Raw genomic sequence first — 16,873 nt, 5'->3', positions numbered from 1 at the left:
GAACTTAATTTCTTCCTGGGTGATTCACAGGTTTCAACTATACTGATATTCTCCCCCATAACAGGTCCTTACTATTTACATGAATGGTTGTTAAGGAAACCAGGAATCCAGTAAAGTTGGATAACTTTTCTAGATTCAGAACTTCTGGTGCCTAAGTATTTAAAGAACTAATAACAATTTGCACTGAGAAACAATTGCAAAGAGATAGGATGTTAGACATTTTTGCTAAAATAATTTTTCTGTTTCTTCTGGCCTTTGCTGCTGTTCTTACTTATCACAGAAGCACTGGTGACTTTAATAGAATTCTGCCTCATCTCTCGCTTTATGAACAGATGATATCTTCCACAGATGCATGCAACAAGTCTGGATACAAATAGCAGTGAGCAAAAAGGTTGAGATAGAAATGGATGATTATCTGAACCTCTGGGTCCTGGATAATGTAGAGCAAATGCAGAAACCATGGAGCAAGCCACAAGTGGAAAGGAAGATTAGATATTAAAAAAGCAGAACAAACAAAACCTCCCAAATCAGCATACAGCAAAGGAAAACAACTGCAAATTAATTCTCATCTCTGTAGCAAAGTCTGTAACACAGTCTCCCTGATGCTGCTGCTTGCTTTTCTTCTTTTTCTTCCTTTTTTTTTTCCCCTTCCCAAATCTCTCACCAATGCACACATACACACAAAGGGGAAAACTGATTTAAGAAAGCTTCTTCACAACAACTTCATTAATAACAAAACTAACCAAGGGTGCCAAGAGTTAAGCCATGCTCTGTGTTTGGAACCAACATGCTTTAGACAGGTGAAACTGCAGAGTGTTAAACAGAGTAAAATGGTTGGGGTATTTTTTTTGTCTCTGCCATTTAGGTAACAAGACATTCAGCCATACAGCTTTTTCAGAAAAGAAATTGCCAAAAGGTAAATCACCTCCTGGGATTATCTCCTTCCTCTTTTGCTGGCTTTCCTCCTCAAGGTTTCCATTCCTCCCTCCTTGCTTAGCCCCACTAAAGTCCAACAGCCAGTTTCCACTCACATTTGAGACATTCTTAAATTTCTCCAATGTTCCTTGCTGTCTCAAAAATGCTGAATGAGCTTTTTGTTTTCTCTGTTGACCTGTGCAACTCCAGCTGTTTTCAGTGTGGCAGTCAAGAGTGGAAGACCTACAAGAGTCAGAGCATCCTGAATGAAGTCTGAAAGAACACACCGAACAGTCTCCCAGTTCTATTCTCCAGCAGAGGCAAAAGTACAAGTCTTCCTTAGAAGACAAGAGAAAGCTTGGGTTTCCCTTTCCTGTCAGTGAATGAGTGAAAAGAGACACACAAGCTGGACTAGATAAAATGGCAGGAAGACAAAGCTTTCTGCTAAAAGCTGACTGACAGGTAGATCTGTCTAGAATTTGGCCAGTGGTCAAAAGCAACTGCTGTCTGCCCTTTTCACTTCACCTGTATGGAAAGATAAGAAAGATCAGTTTCATGCTTTAATTGCTAGTAAACTCAATCTACAAGCTCTTTGTACTAATCCATCAGGGAAGATACAAATCCATGGAAATATTATAATTGTTCTCTTTTTATTGTTAGTAACTATGCAAATACACGCACATTAGCTGTAGTCATTACATGTTCTGGCAAATTTCCATGAAGATTTTGGAGTCAAAGTCCAGAGGCATCCAATCTGTATTTTGCACAGTCAGGATATTAAGCAGGTATCATAAGGACAAACTGTCCAGAATAAAAAGCAGCACCATCTCCTGCATAAACACCTTATGGTGGATAGACAATAGCCTCAGCTCAGTGACAAAAATGTACCTGAAGTGGAATTTTTATTCCTACTGGATTCTGTGCAAGTCCTTTTTAAAGGATGATAAAGTCGTAGAACAGTTGGAGTGACTATTATTAACCAAGTAACGTCTAGCAGGACACTGCAGGTCTGAAATACTAGTTATCACCTGCAAAAAGAAATCCCCAACCAAAACTCAAAAATGTTGAGGGAAGAACTTCTCATTCTTTAAGACTGAAAGACTGAATCCTGTTTGTATTCAATACAAATAAGAATGTACTTCAATGCAACAGCTTCAGCTGCAGAAGATGATTTGTGGAAAGGATGTGGGAACACAAATTCCACCAGACCTCTGACATCCTAATGTGAAGTCAAAACACAGCAAATGCATAGAAGAAAAAAGGATTAATTTCCCTACTCAGATGGACACCACTAGCCACTCTCTGGCATCTCACCAGTAAAATCACCTCTCTCCAGACCTAAGCTTTTATTGTCTCTACCTTTAGAGCTGGAATGGTGAAACTTCAACAGATGAAAATTCAGCAAGAAAGATGCCATTAGTGGGTGGTACACATATCCAGCTGGTGGAGTAAGTGTCTCAAAAAGAGCTGTATCTCAAAAAGAACTAAGTTTTTAGGGTGTCAGGTAATGATAGGACTAGGGGGAATGGAACAAAAATAGAAATGGGTAGATTCAGATTGGATGTTAGGAAGAAGTTCTTCCCCATGGTGAGACACTGGAACAGCTTGCCCAGGGAGGTGGAGGAAGCCCCATCCATGGAGATTTTTAAGGCCAGGCTGGATGTGGCTCCGAGCAACCTGATCTAGTTGAGGTGTCCCTGCCCATGGCAGGGGGTTGGAACTAGATGATCTTTGAGGTCCCTTCTAACCCTGACAATTCTATGATTCTATGATTTTCAGAAAAAAACCCCAAAGAATTTATGGGAAAACAAATCCTCTTCCATCCTGCAGGATCAGAGGCCAGATGAGTGGGAACTTCTTGTATTGCAACTATTGCTCCAAGAGAATAAAAGTACATGAAGCAGCATTCCTTTCTCTAATGGTATGTATTCTAATAAGATCAAAACTCCTGAGAACTAAAAAGCTCCAGGAATACAGCTGGGATAACCAAGATAATAAAGAATGAAATGTATTACAGTTGTGAACAAATAGCCCTAACAATAAGCTGGTATAAGAAGAACTGAACCCAGCAGGGTAAGGGGAAGCATTTTTCTTTGTTACTAGAAAGAGATAAGTTGTCTCTCTACAATGCAACACTAACAATCTGAAGAAAATAAAAACATTCTCGGGCACTGCTGAAGCAAGAATTACTGAACTTGATATTCATGACATCAGTTTAGCTTCTTGATTTAGCTCTAAATATTGGTCAAATACTTCAGATAACAATGAATTTTCCTCAAGGGTGTTCAAAGGAAGCATCTGTGTCAAAAGATATCTCTTACACTTTGTGAAACTTCTGATGTGAGTGCTGAAAGGATGAGATTTGACATCATCATCTTACCCTAAAAAAACAAATGAAACTTTTGCAGCATTAAGACAGTTTGATCTGAACAGTGGTATCTCCAGTAACAGATAAATAAAATGTCACAATTTAGTGGTTCAAATGTTCCCATCTCAAGTTGACTCAGAAGAAGCATAGGTGACATCAAATTAATAATCTTTTTATGTGTCTCCCCTTTGAAGCAGGTACTCAAACTCTAAATCAGCCTGAATGCCCTTACTCAGACTGACATGGTTTCAGAAGAACTACAAGAAGAGTCACCACTTCACCAAGTGCTCATGCTATGTCAGATGCACAGCATGGCTTACAACTTCCAGGGCTGGGAAGAAATATCATACAAAGGGATGTGTTGAGGTAAGATGAACATCGTATTTTATCACAAGAATTGCCTTTTCAGCCCTAATTCTTCAGAACACTTTCTGCCTACGCTGCCTTCTGGACTGTTCTACAGGAAGGAGCTCTCATCTGGACCACCATGAAACACTGAATTCCAGTTGTTTCTCAAAACCAAGCCAACACCAAGTATTTAACAAATGATGAATTCTAACAATTCCAACTCCCTAGTGATGAATCAAGGATATTCCTGGAGTCTTTCCAGCCTGATATCTTTTTTTACAGCTTGCTGTTTTTTCAGCTTGGAAAAATATATACTTCAGTTCTTACTAAATCTAAAAGCAAGGATCACTAAGCATTTTTACAAAATGCTCACATAAATAGCAGCCCTGAATAGGAATGCCTTGAGCAGTCACTTCTATCAATAATTGAATGCCTATGACAGGGAGGTGTCCTTCTGAGCAAGTGAAAAGCCATTAAGCTCTAAGACCACAGTCATTATATGTCTTCCTATCTTTTTATCTGTTAATGCCAAGAAAAAATGTGCTGGAACACAAGATGACCATTAACTCTCCCTAACAAGTACAGGAGATACACAACCTATACCCCTTCTGCAGATCAAAGTGTTAAATAATTTCTTTATGTCCAGGTCAGGACTGCCAAATGCTTTCATTTCTCACAGCTAGGTGACAAAGCTCCGAGCAAGCAGTTGCTGTAATGGAGATACGTAGCACATACAATTGTTGCAGCAGGCATTTTGAGGCACTGCATGCTTTTAACATTTTTTTTATTTTTTTTTTTTTCCCAGGGCACACTGGACAATTTTTGTCAAACTGAATAAATTTTGGAGCATCTCATGTGCAGTTACTAATCTTTTCCTCATTCTCTGCTAAAACAGCCTTCCCCGGAGGTGCAAGCCAGGCTGCTGCAAGGAGTGATGTTTAACAAGCTGAATGCCAAACAGGAATGCTTGCTATTAAAATGTCATAGTCAGCTACTACAATACAAATGTGGGTGATGTCAGTGGAAGAGAGTTGGCTCCTTGTTCCTCACTGCACATCTTACAAAGAGCAACTACCTTCGCTTCCTGGTGGAGGTACTGACTGCACTGCTTTTCCCTAGAAGCAAGGAAGAGGTGGAGCTACAGAGAAGCCCGCAATAGTTAAAGACATGTTACAAAACTAACAAAGAACTCCAAGGTCTCCAAAACATCAGCAACAGTAGAAAAGTATAATAACAGTAGAAAAATATAAGCCAGGTATAAGGATTTAATTTGCAAGAACCAGTTGTGCAGCTGAATCACGGTACAATAAAACACAGACTGGGACCCTTGAAACAGGCCCAGAAATTGCTGCACTTTCTTGCACCACACCAAATTCTTACAATTAGAAATTTGAAATTAACTGACAACATTTGTAAGTTCAAGGTGAAATTCCACAAAACCCTACCAAAAAACCAATTCCACCTCTGGCATCTTGCCTGCCTCCACAAAGAGGCTGCTCGTGAAAGGTAGGTGTCACTAAGCAGGTGACAACTGCTGGAAGTCAGTAATGGCACCATGACCCTTCCCTGACCAGCCCTATCGATTCCAACAGCACTTCTTTCATCACAGACCATTTTGAATAGGCAGAAATTTAAGATGCAGCGTGATTTTATGTAAAATTACTTTTTTCCCCTCATATTAAAGGCCTGAACAATAAAGGAAAGCACATCTAATAATTATTTGTAATGTTGCATGGCTTTTTGTGTGTGTGTGTGTGTGTGTGCAGGAGAGGGACAAGGGAAGGCAGAGGAAGTACTGCTTAGGCTACTCAGTCTGCACAGATAGATTCTGACCACTTCACAAAGGTTCCACTGTGCTGGGGAGTTTGAATTGCTATCTGTTTCTTGGTGGATACTCATTTCCTCCCAAGCAGTCTGAAGGAAAATATCTTGGCTTACAAAACCTGGTCTGTTAATGTCCAGCAATCTGTACTGAAAACTATGGATAAAAGAGCCTGATCTTAGCATGGTAACACTGCCTCACAACCACAAGCACATTTTATCACCTGAGACTTCACATCTCTAGTATTCGGTATGTTCATTAGCAAACACATAAAATCTCATTTATAATTTTTTAATTCAAGTCTAAAACTAAGCCACTCAAGCTACAAAAAATCTCTAGCTTGTTTTGGTTATGGACTTTGATTTTCAAAAATCTTAAATCTGCATCTATGGTTTTTTTGTAAAATGCCATTCTTTAAAAGGGAAATGGGAAAGGGCAGGAAGAAAGAGCAGTCTGTGCCTAGTAGTTCGCTGACACGTAGAGAGGACCAGTTTACAGAAAGACAAAAGCCTGGTGAAATGCAAGAGCATTTTAAGCCCACCAAAACACATGACAGTATTTGACCCAAACCACAGTGCTGTAGGAACACTTCAATTAAATGAGTACTGCTGTGGAAATGAACGTTGTGTTTCACATCCTTTATTGCATTAATAGCAATTTGGTCTTGCAAATGAAGGTGGAAAGAAAGGAAGGAAAGCAATGCACATCTGCTTTATAACTTTGTGTGTCTGCCTCTGAGATATAAAGTGAACTACTTAACAGATAAACCATCAAGCACTGCCCTTGAACAATACATAATGTGCATGCAGAGCAATGCAAACATACTCTAACCATTATAATCATAGAATCAGTCAGGGTTGGAAAGGACCACAAGGATCATCTAGTTCCAACCCCCCCGCCATGGGCAGGGACACCTCACACTAGATCAGGCTGGTCAGAGCCTCATCCAGCCTGGTCTTAAACACCTCCAGGGATGGGGCCTCAACCACCTCCCTGGACAACCCATTCCAGGGCTTCACCACTCTCACAGTGAAGAACTTCCTCCTCATGTCCAGACTGAATCTCCCCACCTCCAGCTTCATTCCATTCCCCTTAGTCCTATCACCACCTGATATCCTAAGAAGTCCCTCCCCAGTCTTCTTGTAGGACCCCTTCAGATACTGGAAGGCCACAATTAGGTCACCTCGGAGCAGCCTTTTCTCCAGACTGAACAGCCCCAACTCTTTCAGTCTGTCCTCATAGGAGAGGTGCTCCAGCCCTTTGGACACATTCCAGCATGTCCATTTCCCTCTTGTAATCCATGACAGTTAGTAGGCACCAACTATTTTCACTAGTTCTGTGAAAATAAATTGTTATGAATGGCTGCCTCTGCAACATCCACTAGAACTGCTTGACCAGAAAAATGGTACAAAGCACAACAGTGGCCAGTTTTGCTGTTCAAGCCTTTATCAACACTGCTGTCATTGGTGCCCTCTGCAGTTGAAGTGAGTAACGCTAAGCTAAGAATCAAGTATCATCTCACATCTTTCCAGCTGTCAATCAGGCCCCTCTTTCCCATGTTTAGTAGGTGGTATTTGCAATTCTGTTAGAAATATTTGCTTGAATATGGCTCCAAAGTTGGTATATGGCAGTGCACGATGTATACAGCCCCACCAATGTTATCCTTCACTGGAACTGCCTCCACTGGTAGCAAGGGATTTCACAGCATTGTTTTTGGTGTCATTTGTTGCACTGACACTTGGAAACACAGCACACTTTAAACCAGCCAACATTATGGGGACATTGTCTTCGGCTAACTCCAGTGAACTGCTGTCACAGCTCAGATGGAAGTGGCTAAGCAATGACTCATCTCATGCCTAAGTAAATGCCTGAAGTCAGCTGATATTTCTGCCACACTAATATTATCCAAGCTTGGGTTCGTTCTTTGGATCACATCACTGATTCTTGACTGATTGTGCAGACTAGATCAGCATTTCTGACATGATATCACCTAAGGCAGGACAGATAGTGAGATTTGTGGTTGATTGTTTCTGGGTACAGCAAAAGCTGTAATATTGTCCGTACACGCTGCAAACTATGGAGCTTTTCTCATTTCAGATCCAGGTCAAATGGTTATCTACTGCAAATACCTATTCACCACCCCTACCTTCAAGTTCATAGATCAATTGCAGCATGTTCATAGGCTGAACTTTTCAAAGGACATGACTTTTCTGCTTTACCAGTAATGAAAAGACTATGTTTATCTGGGACATCAAGATTTACACACAGCAGAGCAGACAGCTGCTCATTCTACCTTCTGCTTCTGAGCCGGCAACTGCTCATGCTACCTTCTGTTTCCCTCAGTTCACCTGATGTTGTCAGCAGACTGTCAGGCAACATCTGGGAAAACAAACCCACCTCATTTGTATTCCACACATCACACATACAATACTGCTTTATCAGCTGCTCCTTCTGCTTTGGGCCAATGCAGTTCACAATGGGTTCAATGTCTACACTTCTTTGTGAGTGAACTGACACGAGATTCCACATTGAATAACGAAGTGTAGAAGTAAAGTGTTCATGTTGCACATCTTCCATAGTTAGCTCTGCAGTTTCTTCATGTAAGAGTGAAATGAAAAAAAAACACTACAATATCCTCCAGCCTAACATTTGCAAGCCACAGCTCTAATAGATTTTTCAGATTAATGCTTCACAGATATATTTTTGCCTTTAATTTAATGTTCAAAGAAGACAATTTCCAGGTTCCAGTTCCTTTGGGGAACACGTTGCTGTAATAGCTGCACCTTCTGCACTAGGTCCAAAGCCGAATAACATGACTCATGTGAGGATATAAAGTGAATGTGTATCGCCAGCTAAGTTTCCAGTTTGCAGTCACAGCCATATATGACCACATTAATTTGGATGAATTATGTATGGGGTATATTGTGTAGAACAAGAATGAAGTCTGCAGCTATGGAACAGCTCAGTTACCAACACTGTATTATCGGCTGCCCACACTTCAAGGATGCTTATTGCTAAACTGCATGTAGCAAGTTTAGTTAACAGGAGAGAGTTGCACTGGCAGTGCAGCTCACCATACGAAGTTGAGGGAGAGGTTTTAGGCACAGATCTCCCTTGTGGCTACTGGTAAGGCAGTGAAGAGACAGGCCAGGTTATGCTGGGGGAGATTACAAATGTCTTAGTAGAGCTGGCTGTTAAAATCATCAAACTAGCTGTTTAAAAGAAGTATATCCAGCAAGATCCCATTTCAGCTGTGCCTTTTCCCAGAAGTGCTGTTATCTTGGCTCAGCTCCACAGCCAAATCTTCTCTTCCACCCCACCCCCTACCAGGTGCTCAAGCAAAGGTAGACCTCTCCCTGGCCATTCTTTCCTGCTGTTAGTTCAGCAGCACCCACCTCTACGAAGAGACTGAATGTGGTGCAGGGTGAACAGCTATGTCATCTTGCAAACTCAAAAATAAGTCTTCTCTAAATTTTAAAAGGAACATCTGCCATGCTTAACTGTCAGCAGCAAACCAAGTAGATATATTGGTTTGATGGTCCTAAAAGTTCTGGGATAGTAAGTGGTACCTGCAGTGAAGAGCTCAGTTCTCTAAAACCCAAGAGAAAACAACTCTGGCTACAGAGCCTTGTTTTCTTCAACCTCCTTCAGGACATTGGTTGCTCTCATTCTAAACAGCAAATATTTTAAGAACTGCAAGATATGTTAAGAAACATTTAATCCTCTAGTGGAAACTGTTGCCTGACTTCTAAATAGCTGCTTGAAAACAAACAACAACCAAAAAAAACCCCAAAGAAACCCAACAAAACACAAAACCCAACCAAACATCCATACTATTTATGGAGGATCTCACTTTATGTGCTCCCTTCCACTGTTTGAGTGGGAAGAGGAGCGGAAGCAGGACTTTTCCCAGGACTTAAGCTAACATGCTAGCTCTTGCTGCATTAGCTGTAATAAACTGGAAGCTCATACACATCTGAAGGGGGTAAAAATGAAATTAAATGTTTTCTGTAGCAGCTAAAATGAGTTCTAAACCAATGAAACATTGGTGAATGAAAGCTAAGCAGAAAATTCTCAAGCTATTGTTCAGTCTAAAGCCTTTAAAAATGTTAGAAATTGGCATTGATTGCAGGTTTTAAGAGAACTGTGGAGGGTCATTAAAACTGAAACACGGTGTATACAATAACACTGGATTCATAGATCACTTCAGAGAAAGACAGACTTTCTAGTAAACATTCCAGTACCACTTCTGTCTTCCTAACACTGGACAGCATAACTCAGCTCCCAAGAGTACAGGTGAAATACATGAACCCAAAATTATTGAATCCTCTCTAGTGGCTATGTAGGAAACAAATGAGATGAGCTCCTACAACTGTCTGTAAACAGCTCCTCTGTCCTCTTTCCTAAAACTTGCAGAATAATCTGGATATGAGCCAGAATCATACCTGGGTTTTAAAATCTTTATATTAAATTCACAATTCTTCTGTTATTTGGCAGTGTCTCTCACTTTGAGCTATGCTGGGAACTACTTTATACTGTGGTTTTGGGCTACTGAAATCAGGAAAATTTGTGGTATGCAGCATGATGAACTCTGAGCCAGAGTGGCAGACTTGGAAAGATGTATTTATGCAACAATACCTGCATCCATTAAGAAAGCGGTCCCTAACCTAAAGCCTAAGGGTTCCATTAAAACCACTCCAATGCTGCTTTAGGTCAACAGCCAAATAAAAATTAAAGCCATGTGAAGAGGGAAGCACAAACCAAGACTTTACTCTTATACATGCACAGTGTTATGCCTAATACATTAGCAAGTTGGGGATCACTGAAGTAAGCTCTCTTGGTTATTATTTACTTAACTAGATTGGATCATACCCAAATGACCTCAAGGAAAACACTAAGAGGTCTGTCTTGCTTAGCTGAGAGTCTAATTAAGCACTGTAAAATCCTACAATTTGCAGAAAAGCACATGTAATATAGACACGTACAAGATTTACAAGAACAAACGTCCTCCTTCCTATGAAGCTGTAAAGAACAGAAGGGAGATCTCTAGCTAATTAGGTTAATAACAGCTTACAGCTTCACACAGAAGGACTAATAAAACAATAAACCTAGCTAGAAACAAAGTATTTTTCTCAAGGATCATTTTTTTCCCTTTTCCATCTCTTTCTACAAGTTTTTTGTACTCGAGATTCTACACCATGGTGTGCTTTGAATTTACCCCATAATTAGCACAGCAATTTGCTACATTTTGTTTTTGCCTCGTTTCAAGGTGCTGTTCAGAACAATCTAATGAATTATACAATTATTGCCACCAGCACTAACTGCTGAAATCTGAATATTTCACTCTACCTCCCCAGCTAAAACCCATGCAGCTCAAACTCAATGCTGTGCCTGTGTGATCTAATTTGAACTTCATAACTACGAAAAGATAATTAATCAATGCTTTTGGTATGCGATTTTATTTTTCCCCTTGGACCTCTCCTTTCTCCATATTCATTCATTTTGATAGAATATTCAAATAAAAAAGGTAGCTATTAAAAAATGTAATATTGATACCTTGTCAGAGTGTGTGTCCTTACAGTGTTACACACCTCTGCTGAGGAGCGTAGGGAAGCTGAGTGTTTCCCAATAACAGACTTGGGTTTGTTGAACAAGATCCTTAAAATTCCACCATTGCTACTAGACAGAAACACCCTTTGATGAACACAATGTGGTGAGATGCAGTTCAGACCTGGGCAGCCAGAATGCTGTTGACAGCAAGTAAAATTGTAAGCTGCTAAATACTATAGTCCACCAGGGAAGAAACTGCGCTGATTTTAGCCATTTGGTATCTTCTAGTTAAGTGTAACTGGGGTTACAATCATGTGGGTCAGAATTAGTTTTAGCCAGGGAGAACATTCTAGCCAGGAGTTCTCCCATAAATTACTAAATACATTCATTAAAAAAAGGGTGACATGAAGGCAGAAGTCTATGAGAAACATTTGTGTTTGTCTTTCTTTACCTTGAGCTCATCCGCGTCATAGAAGTCTATGCGCACAGCGGGGACCATCCAAGTCTGGAACAGAGTCGCCAGGATCTGTTTGGCAATTGAATCTGCGATGAGGTGGAAGTGGAGTGGGTTTCGTCTGGTATCAGAAAGGAGAGAAATACATTAGATCAAATATTTCTCATTCCTATTTTAAAAGGACAGCATCTGAACTTAACAAAGCTTCATCTATGTCTAAGCTCTCAGTGTAAAGTGTTCAGAATGTTCCATGGAGTTCTGCTCTGTGAACAAAATGCTAAGACACAATTTGAGTAAATACAGCAGTAACAGAAATGCTGGATCAATTTCTGAGTGGTTGTAAATAATCACAGCTCCTTTCATTTACGTGTAATGTGATGATTCTAACAGCTAAAGAACTGGTCCTTAAAAGAACACCAAGTTAATACCCCTTTGGGGACTTGAGCTGTGAAAGTGATTGCTTTCAATTCTTAGGTCAACCTGGTATTTTATCTCTGTGGTAAGAACAGTTGTCTGTGGAGATGAGGAGCTAGAAGAGAAGGTTAAAAAATAATCATCTCAATGGGGTGAAAATTCCAGGACCATTTAGTTTACATTATTTTTTTTCTACCAAGTAAACTTGGGGTATCAACAGGTATCCTATGGGAACTGAAAATTAGAAGTTTCAAGCGAAAATTATCAGCGTGATGGAACACCTCTCCTGTGAAGGAAGACTGAGAAAGTTGGAGTTGTTCAGCCTGGAGAAGAGAAGGCTCCAGGGAGACCTTATCTTGGCCTTTCACTACCTAGAGGGGGCCTATAATATAAGAAAGATGAGGGCAAGCTTTTTAGCAGCGCTTGCTGCAACAGGACACAGAATAAATGCTTTACATGTAAAAAGATCTAATCTAGATAGAAGGAAGAAATTTTTTACAATGAGGGTGCTGAAACATTGGAAGAGCTTTCCCAGAAAGATGGTACAAGCTCCATGTCTGGAAACATTCAAGGCCAAGCTGGATGGGGCTCTGAGCAACTTCATCTATTTGAAGATGTCCCTGGCCACTGCAGGGAGGCTGGATGAGATGACCTTTAAAGGTCCCTTCCAACTCAATGCATTCTATGATATGAGATAATCACGATGGCAGAATAAACTCACAGCTGATCTTCATTAGTCCAAAACACTAAACCACAACATGCTTTCCATAAAGAGAAAGGTCTTTTAATCTCCATCTTGCTCTGGAGTCAGGAGAGGAGGTGGACTGGCACAGGCTGCCAGCCACTGACTGTCCCATTACCAAGCTAAAGGGATCACAGCAATTATATTTGCTTCACCAGCTCAGCAGGAGAGAAGAGGACATCCTGGCTCATGCAGATTTTGCAGTAACCAGGCACCTTGCCAAGAAAAAAAAATCAGGAAAAATCAGTGATCAGGAAACACATTTCATTGACAGAGAAAAGGCCAAGAGAAACAAAGTGCAACACCTGTGGCCTTGGGTATGGGCAAAGCAGTATCTTAAGGCAGATAGGTGTTGAATGTCAAGATACACATTGCACACAGGTCCCTCTGCTTAGCAGAGGCTGAATCTGGTATCCAGTATGGCTGTTTCCCAGCTGGTGTTCTTTAGGGATTTCTTTTAGGCCACACCTTGAGTCCTGTGTCCAGTTCTGGGCCCCTCAGTTTAGGAAAGATGTTGACTTGCTGGAACGTGTCCAGAGAAGGGCAACAAAACTGGGGAGGGGTTTGGAACACAAGCCTTATGAGGAGAGACTGAGGGAGCTGGGGTTGCTTAGCCTGGAGAAGAGGAGGCTCAGGGGAGACCTTACTGCTGTCTACAACTACCTGAAGGGAGGTTGTAGCCAAGTGGGAGATGGTCACCAGCACCAGAACAAGAGGACACAGTCTCAAGCTGCACCAGGGGAGGTTTAGGCTGGATGTTAGGAAGAAGTTCTTCACAGAAAGAGTGATTGGCCATTGGAATGGGCTGCCCAGGTGGAGTGACCATCACTGGAGGTGTTTAGGAAGAGACTTGGTGGGGTGCTTGGTGCCATGGTTTATTTGATTAGATAGTGTTGGAAGATAGGTTGGACTTGATGATCTCTGAGGTATCTTCCAACCTGGTTAATTCTATTCTGTTCTATCCTTTCCTTTCCATCTTTTTTTTCATTTATCTATAAATTGCAAAGTAAAATACAAAGAGTGAGAAATCAGTTAAAACCAAGAAAACTACATCTTCTTTCAAATCATCATTTAATTAAATGGAACTGATATAAAATATTTCAGGATGAAACACACTAGTTGAAAAGAAAAAAAACTGATAGAAAGATACTCAGATGGTCTGTAGCAGTTTGTACTTATCTGAATGACCCAGAGCGTATGAAACTTAAATGGGAACAAGTGAGTGACATTTTCTTTAGCTTAGCTCCTACTGGGAAAAAGAAAAATGTAGTAGTTGTACTCCTACACAGAAATCCCTTTCAAGTCGTTAGCCTCATGGTAAAGATTCAGCTGGAAGGAAAGCATGTGTCAGAGGCAAAGCAGGAGATTATCACTTACAAAAATATATCCACCAAACAGAATAGTGACCTGCTGACATCTACAACTATATGTGCACCAGCCACAGAAAATTTTACTCCAGATGAGATTTTAGTTATGTGAAATGTGAGGTTTAGCACAGTGCTAGAAGCCAACAGAGCACAGGCTCAAACACGGAAGACCTTCTGAAGGTAACAGCGCTAGTATACATGCAGATGACATCTTTTATCTCTTCTGAGGTCTTCAATATGTAGAGCCTAGAAGATACAGATTGTTTCAAAGCATTTATGAAACAAATGCAGAAGCTTAAAGATCAACTAACATCCACTGTAAAAGACACAAAAGAGATGGAAGTTGAGAAACCTTCCTCAAGAGATATGAGAAAGGGTTGTCATCACATGATTGAGTCACTTGCTGTAAGAATGAGGGGTGATAATCAGGATAGGAAACTGACAGATTTTGCTGAAAGCTATGTTTCATTAGACTGAGATATTTTGCTGTACCATTTGGTGTCAGTGAAAGTTATTCCATTCTTCAGACTGGTCTTCTTTTAGGACAGAAATATTCTGGGATGTGAGGTTTAAAAATAAAACTGAAATCAAAACTGCCTCTGTGATAAGTTAAGGGATAGTCAGATGGAGAGCCACCCTTCACAAGCATTTAGTAGCCACTGTTTAAAAAGTCTGGGAAGGGCAGAAGGAGACAGCTGAGTGTTCCAGAGGGAGGCTTGACAGTCCCTCAGTTGGGTAGCAAGGAAGGGTGGCATAGCCTTCACAGAATTTTAAAGAACAGCTAAAGATACTGAAGTTTGCTAGCAGAAGTTGAGTAGCATGAAACTGGAAAAACATGATGCTCTGATGTCTTTCTGTCTGGAGGTAGATCAAGTTGTGAAAGGAATTTCAATGCTGTGGCATCCTGCAATAGCAGGGGAGTTAAGAAGATGACCCAAAAGATTCTTTCTAATTCCTTAAACCTCTGGACTTCATGCAAGACATCTTTCCTGGGTTGAAGGGAACCTGGAATTGAGCCTCTGAGAAAGTGAAGACCAGCGCACACCTCATATGTTTTTCAATCCAAACGTGAGGTAGATAACATAAACCTCCTCTTCTCTCACTCTAAATTCAAGGTGAACTTCCTTTAAATTCTCTATCCACCTCAAAGCACAGCCATGTATTGTGTTTCTTTTTAATGCATATCTTATTCAATAGAATTTTTACTGTGCACGTCAAGAGAGCAAAAATATCACAGAGTAGAGGTTGGTTGTATCTTACACTGCTAGAAAGCACTATGGTGTAAATGGTGACACAGTGTGTGAAACTATGGAATAACTTAGGTCAATATATGGCAATTTTGATAAACTTGTCTTATGATAAAACAGGTTTGGAAAAATCCCTGGTATTCATGTGAATTTGCATTCTTGGAAGTCAAGGTCTGTATTTTCCTGGGTTTCAGAATGAGCAGCATTTGAACACTGAGCCTCAGGACTTCCAGATTCCTCACTACAGCAGCAGGGATTGAAACAGCCAGAGAATTTCTCCCAAGGTCCAGAAATAATCATCTGAATTTTTAGCAACTACAGCTTTGCAGAGTTTTTGCTACATGGGAAACGCTGACGTGCTAATGTCTTAACGTGGAAGAATGCCATTTCAAAATATGGCTATTCCCCATCAAGTGGAAATGCAATGTTTTAACCACTATTTAGAAAACTGCAATCTTCAGTTATTAAATTATTTCCACTTATCTTAAGATCAGAGAATTATCTGACAAAGTAAAACATATCTAATGAGCACACACTTCTTTTCCTAAATTGCTTTACTCAAAAGTGAGTGAAAAGAGATTCTGGCCAAGATTGTCAAGCATGGATGCTTAAATATAAGTTCTTTGGCCTAAATATAGGAGCTGAAATGAATGCTCTCATTTTCAGAATTGCTGAGGTCCTGTAAATTAGCAAAATGAGGAGAAGTCAGTAATTTTAAAAGTCAGGCTGTGAATTTAGAAGCCTATTGCAAAGTACCCATTTCTACATTATTGTTATTCTTCCCCTGTATGCTGCACTGGTTAGGCCACACCTTGAGTACTGTGTCCAGTTCTGGGCCACTCAGTTTAGGAAGGAGGTTGACTTGCTGGAATGTGTCCAGAGAAGGGCAACAAAGCTGGTGAGGGGTTTGGAACACAAGCCCTATGAGGAGAGGCTGAGGGAGCTGGGGTTGCTTAGCCTGGAGAAGAGGAGACTCAGGGGTCACCTTATTGCTCTCTACAACTACCTGAAGGGAGGTTGTAGACAGGTGGATGTGGGTCTCTTCTCCCAGGCAGCCAGCACCAGAACAAGAGGACACAGTCTCAGGCTGCAACAGGGGAGGTTTAGGCTGGATGTTAGGAAGAAGTTCTACACAGAGAGAGTGATTGCCCATTGGAATGGGCTGCCCGGGGAGGTGGTAGAGTCACCATCATTGGAGGTGTTCAGGAGGAGACTTGATGGGGTGCTTGGTGCCATGGGTTAGTTGATTAGGTGGGTTGGATTAGTTGGTAAGTTGGACGCGATGGTCTTGAAGGTCTCTTCCAACCTGGTTTATTCTATTCTATTTTTTACATTTCAAAACTCCCTATTCTTCATCAGAATTTTGCTCTGTTTGCTCAAACATTTGTGGCCCCCCCTTTCCACCCCCACCCCCCCCCCCCCCAAAATAGTCACTGTCACAGAGTTAAATACAAAAAATCTACCACTGAAAAGAGGAGCAGTGAACCAAGATTTTTCCCTTCCCTCCTGTATTATTCCATGTCTCAACTGTTAGCAATTCAAAAAGCAGCTGCTTTGTTGCACAGCTCTCCCTCTGCAACAGAGGAATTTTATTTTCTAAGAATATAAAAAGGTCAGCAGCCCAGGGGGTTTATTTCCAAAACCTA

General features: G+C 40.8%; 1 protein-coding gene across 1 annotated transcript in view; it reads right to left on the bottom strand.

The window, feature by feature from the left end:
* LARGE1 (LARGE xylosyl- and glucuronyltransferase 1) overlaps positions 1-16,873 on the bottom strand; it is a 287,244-nt gene that overhangs the window by 124,740 nt on the left and 145,631 nt on the right. Inside the window, exon 6 of the mRNA XM_009896150.2 lies at positions 11,455-11,578. Coding sequence (XP_009894452.1) covers positions 11,455-11,578 — 124 coding nt within the window. The remainder of the gene's footprint in view (positions 1-11,454; positions 11,579-16,873) is intronic.

Source organism: Dryobates pubescens, chromosome 15, assembly GCF_014839835.1.
Source record: "Dryobates pubescens isolate bDryPub1 chromosome 15, bDryPub1.pri, whole genome shotgun sequence".
Classification (NCBI taxonomy): Eukaryota; Metazoa; Chordata; class Aves; order Piciformes; family Picidae; genus Dryobates; species Dryobates pubescens.
The sequence above is the reverse complement of the archived record's forward strand: the minus strand, read 5'-3'. Positions and strand labels throughout refer to the sequence as shown.